Source organism: Gekko japonicus, unplaced genomic scaffold (genome assembly GCF_001447785.1).
Source record: "Gekko japonicus isolate JY-2015 unplaced genomic scaffold, Gekko_japonicus_V1.1 scaffold20, whole genome shotgun sequence".
NCBI classification, from domain to species: domain Eukaryota; kingdom Metazoa; phylum Chordata; class Lepidosauria; order Squamata; family Gekkonidae; genus Gekko; species Gekko japonicus.
Window position 1 is genome coordinate 2497722 of NW_015169172.1, and position 21225 is coordinate 2518946.

The following is a 21225-nucleotide window of genomic DNA, read 5'->3' on the forward strand; positions in this document are numbered from 1 at the left end:
GAAAAGAAAGAAATAATTGGAAGGAAGTTTGCAAGCTATGGGAAATACTGATGGCTTTCTAAACTTTTGAAAGTTTATTCATCTCCAGCTAAAAGGAAGTCTTTCCATAGTGCACGGACTTGTTTTCTGAAAAAATATTTATTCAGTCGGGTGTTTTATGAGATGTCTCTGACAGGGAAATGAACAGAAACCATGGAAGATTTTTTTTTTAATTGGCAAAACGAAAATCCTGCTTCCTTTAACCAAATTAAAAATTCTTTTTAGTTCATGCCAAGGATACGGTATAGGGAAACTGTGAACTGGATTTTTAGGAGGAGTAAAATGCTATTTCCCCCTTTTCTTTTTTTGCTGTTATTTCCCTCCCTTTACACATTTGGATTTGAGAAGCATAAACCTCCCAACAGATTTTCTAAGGAGACCTGAAGGAATCCACAAAGGCTCACAAGCAACTAGCATCTTGGACAAGGTCACTGAAACTGTCTTAAAAAGACACCCATCAGCATACACATGTTCCCTAGCACAAGGACTGTGGGATCTTGAATGATAAGGCTAAAAAGGGGGGCAGTCATAATAGTAAAGAGCCCTAGAGTGTTACAGACACTGTGAGCACTGTATACATGAAAAAACAGTGTGCTTGCCAAGTTCTTCTATTTTCTAAATTCTTGTTAAACAGCCATTCAGAAGTAAGGATACACATCCAACCGTGCCCTCCCCCCCAGCCTACATCTCCTATTCCCTTCTGCACAGCATTTCAATCACTATGTTTTCTTATTTATACTAATACCTGGGTCAAGCCTTATACATAGGGTTGCCAACTTTGGGTTGGGAAATTCCTGGATATTTGGGGGTGGAGCCTGGGGAAGGTGGGGTTTAGGGAGGGGAGGGACTGAGTGGGCTATAATGCCATAAGGTCCACCCTCCACAGCAACACATTTCCCCAATGGGACTGATCTCTGGACATCAGTTGTGATTTCAAGAGATCTCCAAGTCCCATCTGGACACTGTCAACCACTGTTTAGACAATACACTCCAACTTTTGAATATAAGCCTAAGAACCTGTTGTAAAGGTAACATGCTGATTTTCATCCCACTTATACACATTTTAACAACATTTGTAAAAGGGGACATGGGACATCAGTACTTAAACCTCTGAGGCCCCGGTCACACGGAGCATTAGCCATGCTAGATGAATGGAAGATAGGCGGATTTTCCGGGCACGATCTCACCACCACATCTGGGAAGCGTAGAGCTCCCGTGGCTCACCCGAGGCTTCCCACCGAAGACACGCGGTAAAAAACTAGTACCTCGGAGGTAGTAGTTTCTGAAAACCGCGGGGCAAGGGCGGGCGTCTGATCGCATTTCTGGTGGCATATGGCGCCCACCCATGCCCCATTGTGAAAAGGTTTCCCCCCCCCCCGAAGTCTGCAGGGATGCGCACAGGCACCCAACGGGGCATGCACATACTTCAGGTTAAAAAAAACCCACACAACCCCGTTTGGTGCATCGTGTGATCGGCACCTCCCCCTTAACCACAGGACCTCGATGGGACCGCGAGGGGACGCCTGATCGTGCAGTCGCGCGTTATTTCGCCGCGGGGCAAACAGCCATGCCTTCCCCTGGCAATATCCGGCCCGTGTGACCAGGGCCTGAGAAAATTTAGCAGGGAATTGAATAGCTATGTGCTTGAAGCAAAAACGTCTATATAAGGAAAGCAGGTAGACTAAACAGCCATCTATTCCAGTACAAAATATGATTTGTACTTAATCAGCTAATCTCACTTTTGCTGAAATTGGTGGCATTTCATTATCAGCAGAGGGGCTTACACTTTTAAAAACTTATTCATAGTGACTATATTTACACAGTTTTAGCTTCACTTTAACAATATCTGTCTTCACACTGCTCAATTATTAGGATGCCAAAGCAAACCTAAAGACTGACAGATTAACTGAGATGATGACATTAGCTTGATAGCATCTGTCTGCTGAACAATATATGTTGAGGAAGCATATGGAATGTGATTAGGAGGTCTGCCACAAAGGTATCAATCAGGCACTTTTCATTAAGTTGCTCACAATACAATAATCCAATAAAGTTATATCATTTGGCTCATTAGTATTTGAATTTTAAAGTGTTACTATTCAAGCCTGAGTCGGACTCAACTGTGCGACTGAACAACAACTCAAGCCTGAAGGCCCTATCTGAAATCCTATATGCATAAAACAGACTTATGATTAAGCATCACTGAAATAATGAACCTCACACACTGAAAGGCATCTTGTTGTTCATATATTTCAACACTAGTGAAAATAGCTATGAAGGAGTCACTTAATCTTGTATGAGTTATGGAAAGAATTTAGCTGAAGAAAAATATTTAGGGTTGTGCATTCAGAAATTAACTAAAATCAAATCACTTCTCCTTTGAAATATGCTGAATACAACTGCTAAACACAACACAGAAATGGCCACTGTAGTGCTTTGCTGTTTATTTTCACTGCAGCATGGCACAGGTGCAGTGAGAGGATCTGCAACAGGAGCCAATAATTCAGCAAATAATCTGATAGGGGCATTTTCCAACCAGAAGAGTAAGCAGATGTTTCCATTAAGGAAGACTGTACCCATATGCATTTCTCTACACAATGCTTTCTGCTAATCATTGTTCTGAGAGCTTGGTTCTATAAGATATGAACAAAAATGGGGCCTGTTTGTTTTTTGTTCTGTTACTGCCCAGGGACAAATATTTTGTTTGTACTTTCTGAAGGCAGGCACTGCAGACTCAGGGACTCATTTTCCTTCCCTGGCAACAAATGTCATGGGAGGATGAGATAGACATACCCTATAGCCATTGTTGCCTCCCAGATCCATGCTGCTACCGACCAGATCCAAGACAAGCTCTAAAAACACTAATAGAATTGCTGGGGCTTATCTTCCTCCGAGCTATTGGTGGTAAGGGAAGAGGCAGTGGGCATAGCCTATGTCTACCATGGCCTCATAGAACTATGCTACCAGCAGCTGGAAGAAAGTTAACTCTCAGTGGCACTGCCAGTCCTTTTGGAGCTTGTGTTTCTCTTGGCCATAAGTGGCATTGGTGGTAATTGGTGGAGCCTATATCTGTCTCCTCACAGAGCCATGCTGCCATTGCCTGGGCAGCACTAATGTGGCGTGTCTTTCTTCTGTCTGCTAGTGGGGGGGGAGGAAGCAGTGGGTATAACCTACAACCATCATTGTCTCCTGGACTTTTGCCATTTGTCCAGGTCCTGCTAGCAATGCTAAGGGCACTGTATGGATCCAAGACAGACAATCAGACAGTCCACCTGACTGAGGCAACAAAACAGCTTGAGTCACCTTGTGCAGACTAAAGGGGGGGGGGGAAATAAAAAGAGACTGTGATAAGCAGCATGCCTGCAGGGGAAAAAGCAAATGTTTTGCTTTTACTCTTTGAAAGATAAGTCCTGGAGCAGGAGACAGAGATAGAGACTAGGCTCCACTCCACTCCATCCTTGCCTGACAATGGAGAAAGGCAGTTCCAGAAAGCTTCTCATCTCTGGAAGGCAGGTAAATGTTTCTCTCTCACCAAGGAAGACACAGCCAAACTAGATGAATGTAAGAAGTCTATGATAAGGCAGAATCTCAGATCTGTCTGCATAAGAGATGGGGGGTGGGGAATTCTGATCACTTTGTGTCTTTTTTTATAAAAACACTCAAGACATTCCCTAGTCCCCAGCCTCAACTGGTATTAGTCCTGGTTGGGGTGGGGTGGGGGAACAGGAATCTCCTGCTTACTTGTAAAGAACATGAGAAAGCATGGGCAAGGGTAGCTCAACTGTGGCCCCTCCCATGACTTATTCCAGTTTTGAAACATTTTTCCCCACCTTAGCTCCAATACTGGAAGGCAGTGGACTGGATGAAAAAAGCTGAAATCAACTGAATTCAGGGAGGTAAGGCAGGAAGGGGTTTAGTTACCCTCTCATCTGCATGCTCTGCTTTATTTAAAAATAGTCCTAGAAAAAGAGGTGGGATTTGGGTGTCTTTTGCTAAATAGTAAATGCCTCAATCAGAGTGAAGGGGGCATGGTATAGTCTGATCTCTTTGGATCTCGGAAGGTAAACAGGCATAGTACTTGGATGAGAGACAACCCAGATAGGCTCTTCAGAGGAAGGACGTGGCAAACCATACTGCTTCTCACATGCCTTGAAAGTTCCTTACTAGGGTCACCATAGGTTGGCTGTGATTAGATGGCACATATATATGCAAATGCCTCATTCACACAATTCATGCATTAAAAGATCAAATACATTTAAAAAGCACTATATAAGTTATCTCATTGATATTTGACTTTGAATAATCTATAACAAATATTTTCCTAGACGAGAGCATCGTTCATTGGCAAAGTTATCCCACTACTATTAAAAAAGGGTAAGAGACCATAATCAAACACTTTTGTTTCAGTGGGGAAAGTTGCTTATACAGTCTCATTCTGTGCACGTTAAACAGGGCTGGTCCAAGACACTGTAGTGTCTAAGGCAGAACAACAAAGGTTACCCTTCAGCACATTTAACATTGCCTAAGACCAATGTATGTGGAACTTTACACACAGAGAGAAACAGAGAGAGAGAGAGAGAGAGTTAGCAGGCTATATGTTAATGAAGGAGACAACACAGGGGAAAAGGAAAGAATGTGAACAGCATGGGAACCTGTGATTAGGATTCATGTTATCTGGGATGGTCACTATTAGTTAAGGCCAAAAACTTATCAGATGTCTTAACCAAAACACTGTGTTATTATTCCAATGCTGGAAAGATGTAGTTGCAGTCTTCATCTCTTTTCTCTCCTTGATCTGCAAAATGTGTCAAAATTACTTTTCTATTCAGTTCTAGAAAGGAATAGGGCTGATTATCTGGAACTGAGATTCTTTGGCTGAGTTCAAACTGGCAGTTTGAGGCAGGAGGGAGTCGTGGCAAAAAAAGACCCAGAACATAAGGACACAAGAAAAAATGTGGCTTTTGGCATTCACACTTTGTTGGTGCGGGATGGACGCGGGGTAATCGTGCTTTCCAGGGTATCTTTCACCTGGTATCTTTTAAACTCGGGAGGGAAGCGTCACAAGACGGGTTGAGTACGGCTGGAGAACGCCTGACAGATGTGCCTGTGTGAACGGCCCCTTTAATCCATTTGTGAAACCAGTTTGGTGTAGTGGTTAAGTGTGCGGACTCTAATCTGGGAGAACTGGGTTTGATTCCCCACTCCTCCACTTGCACCTGCTGATGTGACCTTGGGTCTGGCACAGCTGTCCTTGAAAAAGAGCAGTTTCTGTCAGAGTTCTCTCAGCCCCACCCACCTCACAGGGTGTCTGTTGTGGGGAGGGGAAGGGAAAGGAGTTTGTAAGCTGCTCTGAGACTCCAAGTGAAGGGCGGGGTATAAATCCAATCTCTTCTTCTTCCTCTTCTTCTGGCTGGTGCCTATATCCGGGCAAACTGCCAGTCTGAACTCAGCCTTTGTGTGCGTCTACCACTTGCTGACTACAGCATCAGCAGATGTCTTAAATGTATGAAAGAGCAATTTTTCCATTAGTATCAATGGGGAAATATTTCTGAGCATTACCCATCCCCGCCATTGGAAGGAAATCCTCAGGGACTGCCCTCTCATCCCCTTCCAGATTCATAGGCAATTAGAATTCTCACTTGCAGAGCAGATGCAAGTTGGTGTCAATTGGCATGAGTGAGCTTTCTACTCCTTTTCTGGGAGCCTCCCTCCATACAAGCCATATGACCAAGGTGCATACAAGTTATTATTTATTTTTTTACAAAAACAAAAGTTGTAGGTAAGAACGTCTAAACCCTTTGCCCTTCCCTGCCTTGGTTTGCTATGCTCCATTTCCTGTACTTTGAACATTTATTTTCTTCCATTTGGCTTGATTGTCCGTTTTGGAGCCTAGCCAGGAGAAAGAAGGCTTTGTTGTTCAGTCGCACAGTTGATGCTGACTCTTCACGACCCCATGGACCAGCTCCCGCCAGGCCCTCCTGTCTTCCGCCGTCCTCTGAAGTTGGCTCAATTTCATGTTTGTTGCGTCGCTGACACTGTCCAACCATCTCATCCTTTGCCGTCCCCGTCTTCTTTGACCTTCAATCTTTCCCAGCATCAGGGTCTTCTCCAGTGAGTGCTCCCTTCTCATTTGGTGGCCAAAGTATTTGAGCTTCAGTTTCATTATCTGGCCTTCCAGGGAACAGTCAGGGTTGATTTCTTTGAGGATTGACTGATTTGATCTCCTTGCAGTCCAAGGAACTCTCAAGAGTCTGACCATGCGGACTTTTGTTGGCAGGGTGATGTCTCTACTTTTTATCATGCTGTTTAGGTTCGCCATCGCTTTCCTCCCAAGGAGCAGGCGTCTTTTAATTTCATGGCTGCAGTCACAGTCTGCGGTGATCTGGGATCCCAGGAACGTGAAGTCTGTCACTACTTCCACGACTTCCCCTTCTATTTGCCAAGGAGTGATGGGACCGGATGCCATGATCTTAGTGTTTTTGATGTTGAGCTTCAAGCCCACTTTTGTGCTCTCCTCTTTTACACTGAGCAAGAGGCTCTTAAGGTCCTCTTCACTTTCTGCCATTAGAGTGGTATCGTCTGCATATCTGAGGTTGTTGATCTTTTCCCCAGCAATCTTAATTCCTGCTTGTGATTCATCAAGGCCAGCATTTCGCATGATGTACTCTGCATATATATTAAATAAGCAAGGTGACAATATACATCCTTGTCGTACTCCTTTTCCTATGCTGAACCAATCAGTTGTTCCATATCCGGTTCTAACTGTCACTTCTTGGCCCTTATACAGGTTTCTCAAGAGACATGTGAGGTGGTCTGGTACTCCCATCTCTTTAAGGACCTGCCATAGTTTGTTGTGATCCACACAATCAAAAGCTTTAGCATAGTCAATGACGCAGAAGTAGATATTTTTCTGGTACTCTCTTGCTTTCTCCATAATCCAGCGAATGTTGGCAATTTGATCTCTAGTTCCTCTACCTCTTCGAAACCCAGCTTGTACTTCTGGTAGTTCTCTATCCACGTACTGTTGAAGCCTAGCTTGTAGGATCTTGAGCATGACCTTGCTAGCGTGTGATATGAGTGCAATTGTACGATAGTTTGAACATTCCTTGGCATTGCCCTTCTTTGATTCAAGGCTAACAGCACCTTAAAGACTAACAGGCTTTATTTCAACATCAGCTTTCATGCAAATGTCATTACATGTGATGAAGTGGACTGTAGTCCATAAACACTGATGCTAGAATAAAATCTTGTTGTTCTTTAAGGTGTCCCTGGACTCCTGTTTATTTTCCTGCAATTCAGTAATACAGCTACTCTTCTGGCTGGAAAAAAAATTCTTCTCTGACCTGCATAATCCATTTTCTTTTTTTCTTTTTTTTTTTTAAAAAAACCCATACCCTGTCCCATTTCTGTTCTTTTTGTATGTGAATGGGAGGAATCACCTGTATCAATATCCCAAAGCAGCTTGAGTTGGGACTTATAGGAAGCCACTTCTACACACAGGCTAAAATTAATTCATGCTTTGTAAACAGTGTCCAATAACAATCTGACTGTGTTGGCCTGGGACCCACAGGTTTGGCACAGGTTTCATAGTCTGTACAAATGCTGCCATGAGGTCACAGCAGAAATCATTCTGCAGTGGTATAAAAAAAATGGTGTGATTCAGTTCAAGACTCCTGAGCAGCGGCACAAGAGATATTATAAAATACTATACAGAACACGTATATGTTAATATTCCTCATTATTTTCTGCCTCAGCTGTTTAATCATGACATGATTACTCTGGAATACTTGTACAAAAAGCTGTCTATACATTAAAGATAAAAAGTCCTGATCAAACTGACATAATATTTATTTATTGTCAGGCCATGATTTTATAGAATACCAACCACGTGCATGAAAGTCACGTTGGAGATTAAAAATGTGATTGAGAAAGAGAAAGGATGACCCACAGCAGTTGACGGCACAGACATTTGGGCAGGGCTTGTCTGATCATTCATTAATCTCAAACTAAACATATACGCAAGAAACACCCTTCATTTAACTTTCCCAGGTAGCAGAACCACATTTTATTTTGACATGCCAAAACATGATAAATCTGCTTTCTATGTAGGATAGCCAGTATTTATTCTTGGCCTCTCACAGTTAACACGGGTGTTGCTGAGACTGTGAAATTTATGCACATGCATTTATATTAAAAAGTGCTGAATAAATAACTCACAGTGATTCATTTACGTAAAACAAAAAACAACAACAACAACAACCCTAAGCTTCATAACCTGAAACCCAAAATACATTTATTTAGGAGTAAGTCCAAGCTTAGGCCTTTTGTGGAATGCTATTTAGTAGACAATTGCTTCTTTTATCTTAAGTATGGATCTCATTGATAAAATAATATTTTGTAAAATAAAATACTCAGTGGATTGATTTTGAATAGACATGTCAATGTTTGTTGTTCTGATTTCACACATACCTCTAATGGCCTGTGACTTATAGCAAGATTCTGAGCAACAATAACTGTCAAATCAGACTTCTATAGATGCAGCCCATTATACGAGCCCTTCCCGCTACAACACCCACCTGAATAGGAGGGAGGGCACCTAATCAGTGGGGGAAACTGATGGGACCCCTGCCTCACAACACATGGTTCCAGTAGTCATATGCATACCATGAAAATGTGAGATTCACTATAGCTCCCATAACACTAAAGGTACATGAGATTGGGTCCACATAAACAATGGGTTAGTGAGAGTTCTTTTATGAGTAACCTATATTTTCTATGCATAGCTTTAAAGCTGAAAGCACTTAGGCCAGAATTATTTTTCCATAATAAATAAAAATTAGAAGCATGCTGTGGAATTAATAAGAATGTAGAACAGATGCAAAAATAAAATGAGGTATGGCAACCTGTGAATGCAACAAAGTTATTAGGGAACCCCATGCAGAGATTTCCGTATGCCTCATGTTTATGTCAATTTACAGAGAGTATCAGTTCCCTGACTGATATCAGTCAGGAGATCATTCTTACTCAAGGATGATATGGTAACACCCATGGCCAGAACAAGTCATAAAAAGATGCCATAAACATAAGCAAAACATGTCTTCTCAAACTTTTGCTCAAGGCAATTCTGGTCCTCCCAATAAGTTAAGGAGAAATCAGAAGGAAAAGATGTATAACAGCATTAGTCAATAGGGTTGTGCAAAAAATAAGATTTGGGTAGTTTGCTGTGTTAAATTATTGTGAATGGGATTTCAATGGCTATGGAGAGTTCTTCTGTATCTGACCACCACTGACTTCAAATACAAAGATACTGTGACTATCTAGTCTCCAGTGTAAATCCCATATGCAGTTTACTGTCCTAGCTATGACAGTTATCGGGGGGGGGGGGGACACAACAGTAACCGGATGCACTATAGTTAGAAATCACAGAGATGGGTCCCTTCTTAAGTGTGCTTACAAATACACACATATATACATATACACATACAACACAGGAGCAGTTGTCATTGTATTTCTGCAATGCAGGGGCTAAATACTTGCTTTAAAATGAAAGCTGAGAATTCAGGGAACCTAACAAAATAGATTGATATGATGTTACAACACTATAGCAATCCAGCAATTGCAGTTTTTTTAAAAAAGAAAAAGGCTCCTGGTGGTGTACATGTGTGTATGTGGGGGAGGGGAAATGTCAAATGAATGAATGAAGCAGGGAAAGTGCAGGGAAATCCACCACCTGGAAGCCCATTGCTGCTGGGCTGAATTGGCAGTCCCAGTGGCAACAGGGAAACTACAGAGAATCATTGCCACATGGAAGATCCAACATGACAAGTGTAGCCTCACTGATCATAGCTTGGTTTTAGAGACTCCTGCTTCATCATACTAACATCTTCTAAAGTCCTATAAAACCAACAGGAGTCTGCCAGCACCACTCTGAGATCTTCGGATCAGCTATTTGAATAGCTTTGTGATGTCTTTTCTGATCATTCGGCTAACAGTGGAATAAGTAATACAAGTCTTGTAATAAAAAGAATAGATCCAATTTAATTACATTGTTATCATCTTCCATTTTTTCTAGTGAAACACCTTCTAAAGTCAGAGGTCATTTTGGGGGGGAACGCGGGGGATCGCAGTTCCCCCGGGTGAGGTACGGGGGTGGGGCACATGACGAAGCCCCACCCCCTGCTTCCGGCCGCCCCGCTTCCGGCCTTCATTCAGCCAGGAGGAGGCAGGAGAAGAGGGAGGGTAAGTTGCTTCCTCCCTGCCTCTCCCCACCCCTGCCTGCCTGGGGCCAGGGAGGGCCTTCGCGGGGCTTCCTTGCACTCCCGCCGGCCTTGCAGGTCCACCGCCGGGCCCCATTGGGGGCGGGGTGTGTGGCCTTATGACACACTTCCGGTGATGTCAGGGGGTGTGGCCTTATGACACACATCCGGTGATGTCAGGGGGTGTGGCATATGCTAATGAGTTATGCTAATGAGTTCCCCTAGCTCTTTTTCTACAAAACGACCCCTGTCTAAAGCTATTTACTTGATTTGGAAATATTATCTCAAAATATGCACTTGGTAACTCTCAGGATTCTCCCTCTAAGCTAATGAGGATTTACAATAAATTTGAAGCTGCTTCTATAATGTTAGTATTGACACAGAGGTTTCCCTATTAGTCATTTGCTCACTTATTCAGCAATGCATGCAAGAATAGGGCAATGAAGAACTCAGCCTATTAAATAAAATGATAATATGATGAATGTCCACATTAGCTCTTGGAGATAGAGTTGTGCCATCTTTCCTTTCCATTCAGCAGCCCAACATAAATCTCTCTCCACTACTTTGCTGCTGCTTCATATTCATTAATGGTGGTATTTCTAGTATGCTGGCAAAGCCAGTTTCCCAATTCCCCCATGATATCATTGCTAAGTGACATTTGACCAAAAGTTCCCTGCATTGTGCTACTTCCATTAGCACTAGCCAAGTGCTGTCACTATTCTTTACAATTTGTAGAAGCCATGGCATATTGTATACAGTACTTGGCCTCAGAGCCTGCAGAACATATTGCCAGAAGGAGAATTAGATTGTGGCCACGGTGGCTTTGTGGCAAACATGAAATGCTGCCTCTCTTTTCAGTCCCTTCTTACTTAGCATTTGAGTCAAAAGGTTTCAAAATACAGATATCTGTGAGATAGAAAAGTGAGGTTGAAAAGCAGATTTTTTTTTAAACATCCCAGACATATATGTAACTAAAAGACAAAATAAGTTTCTTCAATAGATGGACAAATGCCTTTCACTAAATTGGGGCTGCCCCAAAACAAGACAGAGCATTCTGTGTACTCAGAGAACTCCCCAGGTATACAGAAGTTTAAATCAGAAAAAGAAAATACACAGTCCCCTCCCAACAGACTGTTGAGACTGAAGATCCTCACTGGCACCTAAGAGGCAGGAAATGTTCAGAGCAATGGAGTGTCAGTGAAAAAGGGAGGGAATTGTGATGCTGAAGCATCAAAGAGTTTATAGAATCATCTTGGAGGGGAAAATGTGGATCATTTATTGTTCCTGTGATTCCTTGCAGGCTTCCAACCGGTGCATTTTTAATTGTGTTTGCTAAGAAATTATACTGAAAATGCTGTTCTTATGATCAGTGTTCCCTCTAAGCTGAGTTACTGTGAGCTAGCCTTGGTCTGGCCCTGGAAGCAGCATTGCCCAGTTCTAGGTTCTGCTGAATGTGAAATCACCATTTGAGATGAGGATGCTAGCCTTTTTTCCAGTGAGACAACCAACATCAGCTTCATACTACTTTTGCACAATGTTCCCTCTGGTCAGATAGAAATGTGTTTGTATTCTCAAAGTATTATAAGCAGTATTTCATTCAGCAGTCCAACTTGAATTGCCATCATTAAACATGCAGGCTAGATTTTATGTACGGTATTACTATCAAAACTCCCCATATTTGCTCATCTGTAAGAGCTTTGTTAAAACTTGTTCTGAGTTATCTGCAGCTCTTTCATGATCCACTTGCTGGAGACATGTATAAAAAAGCAGTGCAATTTAATATCAGAACAAAAACCAAAGCAATTATTTAATGTGGCAAAAAGAGCTTATGAGTTCATATGATAGATACATGTCTTACATTATCAGCACCATTTTTGGGGGGTATATAATATAATAATGCATTATTTCTAGCTTTATTCAATTCTGTTATACAACAACATACTGTAATTCTATAATAGTAAAATCACCGCAATAAACCATAGCCAGCAGCTAAAAAATTAAAATGAAAAAGATCTTATTCCATTAAATAACTCCAGTGTCCTTGACTGATAAATCTGTGGTTTATGGACTGTGTTTTTCTCATGAACTCAAAATGAGTTTATAAAACTGTCACTAAGGCCCCGTTCACACGAGGCGATTTGGCCCGGGAACGGGACAGTTTGGAGGCGGATCAAAGCAGCGCGATCACACCACAACATCTGGGAAGCGTTCTGCTTCCGCCTCCAAACTGGCCCAAACCCGGGAAGAACCGCCTCAAACTGAACCACCTACCTCGGTGGTTCAAACGGATGAGGCGCAGATCGGCCGGCTCCCGGTTAGAGCCGTCTTTTCTCTCCGGCGTTTGATCGCGCCGGGGAGAAAAGGCGGCTCGGCCGGGGGATCCGTGGGATCCCGCCGAGCCGGATCAACGTTGGCGCGGCTTTTAAAAGCCGCGCTTTAAAGGGCTTTTCCCCTGCCGTGTGGCAGGGGCCTAAGTAAACCAGACAGGAAAATGTGAGGGAAGAAAATTAAAACATTTTTTTAAAACCCCACTTTTTCAATGCTACAATATTCAGATTTAACCTACGGTCATTTCCTCAGCAGGAGAATATGGTGGGAATTTTTTTAAAAAATCATCCAATAGACTTCTGACATGTGACTGGAGTGCAAAGGATATCTGCATTTTGCTCTTCCTGTAGGAGAGAGGTAACTTAGGGCATGACACTGGTGATTCAGTGACATACAAATGTGTTTGTTTAGTTTCTTTATTGTTGACTTTGACTGCAATTCAGAGAGTCGCATAACTCAAGGCTTGACAATGAACTCGCCCAGCCAAGCTATTGACTTTGCATGGTGGATGATGGATACAACATGCTCCAAACAACCGTACAATATTTGACCTGAGCCAGAGCTTTCCACAAATAGACTTATATGTGTGAATCATTGCTCCCCTCAAAGGGGAAAATCATACATAGAAAGGTATGTGTGTAGGATTCTGGATCCCTGTTGAACCAGTTCAGCATTTCAAATTGGGACTCTCTAAACTGTTAGTCCAAATATTGCTGTTTCCAATTGCTTGTTCCAAAGGCTTTAACATTTTCAGTTGCCTAATATTTCTTTACTTGTTTTATACATGAAACAGCACCTAAGGGTTTTATGTATATTCTGCTGTCATGCAACTATAGGTATCAATTTGCTATGTACAGTCATACAAGTCTAACAGTATGGTGTAGCTTTAAAAATTGTTTTAAACAAACAACTACCTGAAGACTACTCTGAAAAAGAATGGAAGAAATGCACAATAGTGCTCATACTTAAAATAATTTAATATTATATTAATGATAAAACAGGAAGAAATACTCTGAAATATGCTCAAAAATTTATCCAGCTCTTCCTCACTCTGACACTTTGGGTGCGTTCAGACGGGAGCTTTCTGCCGGCAGAAACTGCACCGATTGGAACCGGTGCAGTTAATGCCGGCAGAAACGCGATCAGACTCACCCTACTTCTTCCGTATCCCTCCGTTGGACGCCCGCTCACACGCTGCGGGCGTCGGCGTTTGTTGTTTTTTTTAAAAGCAGTTTGAGCATGCGCATAGGCAGCCATTCAGAGAATGGCGATTTGTGCGCATGCTCACCCCCCCAGTAGATTTAAACTTTAAAGGTAAGGACTTACCTTTAAAGTTTAAAGAGCACAGTAGCCTCCCGGAGGTCCCCGACGCCTCCGAAATGCTGCAGTAAGGGCTTTTTTTTAAAAAAACAAACAAACGCTTAGGGCGAAGCTTCGCCCAAGTGCATACCGCTAGGAGTCTTTTTTAAAATGGCGGGGGAAAGCCGGAAGCCTCAGGCTTCCGACGGAAGTGGCTAGGCACCGGTGGAGAGTGATCAGACGCCGGTTTGCATCGGAAGCCACCGTTGCACTGAGTTTACCACCACTAGGGACCTAGTGGCAGAGTGCAACGGTGTACAGCTCTTTATAACGGATAGAGTGGGAAGACAGATGTTCCCCGTCTGAACGCCGGTAGGTACATCGATTTCAACCGGCACAGAATCCGTTGTAAAGGCTGCGTCTGAACGCACCCTTTGAGTCTTATACTGTTTATTAGTACATTCCTTTTAAAAAGTAGGTACATTTGTTAATCTCCCCCAATTTAGGCTGCTGTTTATGTGTTGTTTAATGTTTGAGTCTGGAGTCTGTTCTATGGGCTTAGGGATGCCAGCCTCCAGGGGGGGACCTAGAGATCCCCCAGAATTACAGCTCATCTCCAGACTACAGAGATCAGTTCCCCCATAAAAAATGGATGCTTTGAAGGGTGGATTCTATGGCCTTGTACCTCACTGAGATCCTTATCCTCCCCAGGCTCCATCCCCAAATCTCCAGGAGTTTCCCAACTTAGATCTGGCAACCCTACCCCATCCCCTGCCAGTTTCCAGGGAGGACCTGGCAACCCTATATGGGCTTGACCTATGTCAGAGTGCCAGTGAGGAGTCAGAGCTTATATCAAACAGAACAACAGTGTTTCTTAATTATTGTAAGTATCTCTTCAATGGGCCTGAAGTGTAAGGCAATGACTCTGTCCAAGTACCCTGAGCCTGGCAGACCAAGAGATAAGCAAAGGGATACTGTTGCGAGTTTTCAGAAGTATTGTGAGGGGTTCGGGATCTCTATCTCTGGGGTTCTGATGTGGGGTAGATTTGCTGCCCTAAGGAGAACCCCTTTGCCTCTACCTGTGCTTTGCCTGTGCATTTGTGAATAAAGTAAATAACAAAAATGCCACAGATCTCTAGTGCTTTCTTCTCCAAATGGAACTGAACAGGTAAACACTGCCCTTGGATCTCCCCATCTCTGGGAGAAGTGGGGATCTGTAACAGTATTTTTAGCACAACATCTACCAATACAATCTCTTTGGCTGTGATCCAAATGTGCACATGTATACCAGAATTTTTCTGTGAGTTTCCCTTAAACCAGTTTTGAAATATTGGAAAGTTTCAATACCTCCATGAAGTAAATGGATGAAGTAAATATTAAAACTTACTTCTGCTTGAATAAGGCACAGAAAGGGTTATTATAGAAGTTTTGAGTTCTGACTCTTTTTGTGGTTGAGCATTACTGGCAACAACATCACAATTGCTTCCAGCACAAATTAGGAAAAGAGAATATTTCTAAAAGTGTGGACAGTGATAGTTTTATTAGCATGGTGATAATTTAAGCAAAGATTAGTTAATTAATGGGGATGTCAATGCTGAGGGCTGTCTCACACATTATGTTTTTCTATACAGAAACTGATCTTTGGGGGGAAATATTTTTTTCCCCTCTGAAACATGGTATTTTCTGCTGTGGACCAGGCATCTCTCCATTTTTTAAAAAACCAGACACCCCAAAATTAAGGTGCATTTTGTCCTTTGAAACACACAGGTCCATCCAAATTGCTAATCTTCAGTCCAGGTTTCCATGTGCAAGTAAGATACCGTATTGGGCTAAGGGACATAGGTGGCTTTTATCTGGTTGTTCTTAATGTTATTATCTTGTTGACTTTGCTGCTGCAGTCTTCATTGTTACTGTTTGCACATTTTACATTTGGTTTTAGTATAACTGTATTTATCTTATAGTTAAAATGTGACCTCTCAAGACAGTCCCTTTGCGATGGAAAGGCATTTAAAATAAAATAAAATCTCATGTCAAGTAGTAAAGCCAGGAAAAGGAATTCACAGGAGGACACAGCCCTTCTAGCCCCTCACATCTTTATTTTTTGTAAGCACCAGAAGTAAAGTTTTAAATGTTGCTTATTTTATTGTATTTTATCTATTCAATTCGGCTCTGCCGCATGTTAGCTGCCCTGAGCCATTGGGAGCTGCCCTGAGCCAAATCTAAAAATAATTAAATAAATAAATAAAATAAAGTTTTAATGCAATTCTTTGACTCATGCAGTGGCTTCTATTCCTACACCCCAAATTTCTGACTAGCACTAACATTAGTAGGAGCTGGGAAAGCTGGTCACATGGCCCAGGGACCCCAACCAAAGAGGGTTAATGGAAGAACCAAGGAGTAATGATTTCTTTATGCTTGACGGGGTCCTCAGCAGCAGCTTTCATGCTTCAAACGTGCTCAGCTCCAAAAGATAAATATATTTTGAATTTCCTTTCACACCACAGAAAGTTTGTTCTATGAACTGGTCCAGCTTTCCTTACATCACACACAGTCTACAAGAACTCCTTCCTTGTTACACCTTTGGATTCAATCCTTCCCAATTCCCAGCAGTCATAACAGGATCCTTGAGGTCCGTATGACAAGGTATGGGGATGGAACTGTTCAAGGACTTTTGGCATAGGGTTAACCGACGATTCCTGTTCGGCATGAAATTGTGAAGGACCTTTGGCACACGATTGACTGACCTTTCCTGTTAGGCATGAAATTGTGAAGGAAAATAGAAGACTTTAAATCACCACTGAAGTTGTGTAACTTCAGCTTTTTAAAAAAACTGTCCCTGTAACATCACTTCTCTCAATAAAGCACAAGATAAAATACATTTCATTGCCTTGTATTGTCACCTCTAAATTCTTAGCTGCTCTCCCCCTCCACATTTGAGATCATCTGCATTTGGCCTGGAGAAAATGGTGTGCAAAGCTCACAATTCAGCTTGAGGGGTTTAAAATACACCAAGTAGGAAGTGATGCCTGGAACCCCCTACTTATTAGGCTCAACAGGGCTTTCAGAACCGGAGCGGAAAACTCCTTCTAACACAGGGAGAAAGCAGGAAGTGATAAGAAAGGGCAGATTACAAACACAGCAAAAGCTTAGTATCTACGAGGCACCTGAAATCAAGCTTGTCTTTTTGTCTCAAACATACCTGATAGTTCCATCAAAGGATAAGATCTTCCTCCACATGCTTAGGGGAGCCATATATCCTCAAAATTGTGCAATTTAAAAAGCCCTTTTAGAGAAAACCCTTGTCTGTCAGATCCATTCTGAGAGCTGCATATCCTGCTCTGTGCACCTAAAGAAGATGGGACAGCTGTAGGATGTACGTATTATACCCCAGTTAACCTAATGAATGAATCCGTCAGTCACTTAGTCTTGGAAGAGCGCTAGCCTCTCCTCCCCCACATGCTGGAACCTCAGAAGGGTTCCTTGACTACGCTTGGGGAGTCCCACTGACATCATTGCTACTTGCTCAGCTGCCATAGATGGCAGTTGGATCGGATGGAATGACAGAATGCATGAAGGGGGTAGCACGTGTGGAATGCCTAACATGAGAGTCCACAGGTGTAGCTGACTGGGAACAGTTTATATTGGTTGCTATGGAACCCTGATTGGCTTACACATCTTCAGAGCCCACAGGAGGCCTGCTGAGGAGAAATGGAAGCTATTTTTTAATAGACGCCATGAAATCAATCCCTGAAGAACGTCTGGAGTTAAAGGCTAAAAAGGTTTGGCTGACTAATGTTACATGATATATGTAAGTAAGTCTAGCTATGAGATGTAAAATTAGTGTCACTTTTCAGCCAGAGCTGATCACAAGAAACTATGCCTTGGTCACTCTTTTAAGGTTGTTTATATATCTAGTAGCAGAATAGCAACAAATCAGTGAGAACGCCTTGATTATCATGCCAAAAAAGCTAACTGAAGTTTTAAAAGGAACGGGGAGAGTGTAGTGAATCACAGAGATTCTGAAAGGAGGAAACTATCTCCTGATTTTCTCCAAGTGCTAAAAGAAAACCTGATGTTCTTCTTTTAAAACGTGTCTGCCTCTAGGCCTTTGGCATAAGCTTAGTGTTGGGAGGGCCAGCAATCTATTTAATGACTGCATTGACGTCAATAGCATAACTGAAATACTTACTAAGAAGCATGATTCCAACTTTCAAGGGGGTGTGTGTTTCTAAGCAATAGGAAACTGAGAAGTGGATTCTCTGTGGGAACGAACTACAGGAAATTATATGAATGTTGTGAGCAAGATCATTTGAACACCAGTCAATTAATTTTTTTTCTGAGAAAGAATTACAAGATTCACCTGACACAAGCAACAAACCTGTTTGATTTCGGGCAATTCCAAGATTATTTGGTTTTTCAACAGACTTTGTATTTTAAAGATCACCCTTGCTTCATTCTAACGCAAATGGAGGTAGCAGACATTTTCATATACTCGCTATTCTTTCAGGTATTTGAGCAGGAAACAAGAGAAGCCATGGCAAAAGAACACACCTTACGTATCTTTAGAGTTGGAGTTGCTCTACTGAGCAATTTTAGGTTTTCAGCGAAAGAGCATTACTGTTGATCCTTAAAGTCACACTATTCCATTTCCTCAATACCTCTGCATTTGAAAGAGAGGACTGTCTACTATTTCCCTATATTGATTTAAGATGCCCACAAATTAGGCTTCTTCAGTATGGTCCAGTGGCAAGAGAGAACTATTTAAGAATTGGAGATTATGTTCAATTCTACACAGATTTATTCTGTGGACTCGAGAAAACCACTACTTATCAACCTCAATTGCACTTCTGTATGCCTACCTAATAGGATTATTGCAAGGGAAAACCACAATGAAACTATAACATACTTTGCATCTGAAGCTCTGTAAACGGTAATACATCTGTATGAACTAAAAGTGCTGGTGTACCTATTATATTTTTATTCTGCTCTTTCTCCAATGAGCTGAAAGCAGTTTATAGTTCTCCCCTGCTCCATCTACTTTATTCTCGCAATAACCCTGTAAGGTAGTTTATGGTGATAGAAAATGACTGGCCCAAGATTATCCAGTGAATTTTAAAGCTGGGTGGGAATTTGAACTCAAGACTCTCCAGTTCTAATCTAACCACTATACCACACTGTGCAGAAATTTGTTGAGTCAATGAACTGCTATGCTTACTATCAGGGCTTTTTTTGTAGAAAAAGCCCAGCAGGAACTCATTAGCATAATAGGCCACACCCAATGGCCAAAACTCATTAGCATATTAGGCCACAGCCCCGCGTTGCCAGAAGTGTGGTCATCCAGCCACACCTGACTTTTGCTTCTTATTCTGTTTACCTTGTTTGTTGTCAAAACCCAGGGCCTTTTTTTTGTAGCAGGGACTCCTTTGCATGTTAGGCCACACACACCTACTGTAGCCAATCCTAATGAGTATCTGCTGTTGAGTGTGGCCTATTATGCTAATGAGTTCCTGCTGGGTGTGGCCAACTCAGGAGCCAGCTGGAACTCTGTTCCTGTGCGTTCCTGCCCCAAAATAGCTCTGCTTACTATCATCCATGTGCACAGCCTGAGCAGTGTTAGAACATCCTCAGTGCTTCACGGGAGATTTGGAATCATGGCAGCTGATTCACACACATTCAGAATCAGCACAGATTAAAATAAAGCATGTATTTTTCTTTTTGATCAGTTAGGCACGAACACATGCCCACCTCAAAAATAAACACGCATACAATTGATTGTTCAGGTGAAGGCAGCCTAGGAGCTCAGGCAAACGTGAAGGTTGACAGGGCAGAGCAGTGAAAGCAGCAAGTAAGGAAAAATACTATTTCACACTATCTTCTTACAGTGGAATTTTTACAATACTTTAATCCTATGAGCCCTGGGAAGTGCTATGTGATTTTCTGAGCACAGCCACAGCCTAATGCTGCAAAGCGTAACAGCCAGCTATTGTACTGCTGGGCATGTAATTCATTATAAATGCTGCATTTATCTTTTGCCCTCAGACTCTTAAGGGCTATTCTGTCCGGGAACCTTCTGCAACAACAGATTGTTTTAATAAAATGATTTCATACTTTTAAAATTATGCTAGCTCCCATTAGGCTGAAGCAATAGCTTTAATCCTGTAAGCTAATCAGTCACAGGACAATCTTGAAGATAAGTAAAAGCTTAAGTAAAATGTCTATAATAGTTTATTTACAACTATCTTCCTCTCTCACTTTTTTTTTGCAAAACCAGCCTTACTGGTTGAAAAGTTGTACCAACAGGCATCACTGATTTTATTTTCTGTATTATTTATACAGTACCATATGAAAACATACACCCTTACAAAAAAAGTCCCTGTCTAGAGTAATGACACTAATCCAGATGGGTACAAATACCATGAGAATCAGCCATAAAAAGTAAGCGCACATACATCTCTATATACAGGGGTCATTTCCTGCCGGAGCACTGCAGAGTGGCAAAGGGAAGGGGAGGCGGGCAGACATGCCCCCCTTTCCCTTAAGCCTTTCCGCTTTTGCAGAGAAACTCGGGGGAAGATGGGATTTAAATGCCTGGGTTCCCTGCCCAATCTTCTCTAGGTGCCCCGCAGCTGCAGGGCACTTGGAGAAAATCAGGCAGGGAACGCAGGCATGTCTGCCTCCCTGCCCTTCCCTCCCCTTCTCCAGCTAACCCGCCATGGCGGGCTGGCTGGAGAAGGGGAGGGGAGGAGGGCAGACATGCCCCCCCTTTCCCCTGAGCCTCTCCACTTTTGTGGAGAACTTCAAGGGAAGGGGGATTTAAATGCCTTTCTTTCCTTTCCCCAGATGGGGAAGGGAGAGAAAGGCATTCGAAACATGCCTGGGTTCCCCACCCTATCTTCTCCAGGTGCCTGCCCTTTGTCAGGGGGTGTGGCATATGCAAATGAGTTATGCAAATGAGCTCCTGCACCTCTTTTACTAGGAAATGACCCCATCTATATATATAAAGAAAGTCCCCTCACTGTAAAATCAACACCCAGGCCCTGGACCTAGAAACATGAAATTCAGGGAGAGCACTCCTACCATGACTTAGATGCTCACTAAGAAGAGATTTTTAGAAATTTGACCCCTAAGGGGGTCAAAACAGGTAAAATGTGATCCCCCATTGCTTCCTATCTGGCTTCCAGACTCCTGTCTCTTTGCAACCCGACTCTCTGATTGGACAGCTGCAGAGCACAGTGTTCTAAGGTTTAAAAAAACCCAGTTACAGCAGACTGCAGAGGGCTAATGACAGTTGAGGAAATCAGGA

General features: G+C 42.5%; 1 protein-coding gene across 4 annotated transcripts in view; it reads right to left on the reverse strand.

Annotated features, from left to right (window-relative positions):
* PDE4B (phosphodiesterase 4B) overlaps positions 1-21225 on the reverse strand; it is a 405335-nt gene that overhangs the window by 47401 nt on the left and 336709 nt on the right. Inside the window, exon 1 of one of the 4 annotated variants that reach the window (XM_015415812.1) lies at positions 17122-17281. The exons of the other annotated variants lie outside the window; for them this stretch is intronic. Within the exon in view, the coding sequence (XP_015271298.1) occupies positions 17122-17134 (13 nt within the window). The 5' untranslated portion in view covers positions 17135-17281. Of the gene's footprint in view, positions 1-17121; positions 17282-21225 lie in introns of those variants that run through there. 4 annotated transcript variants of the gene reach the window in all.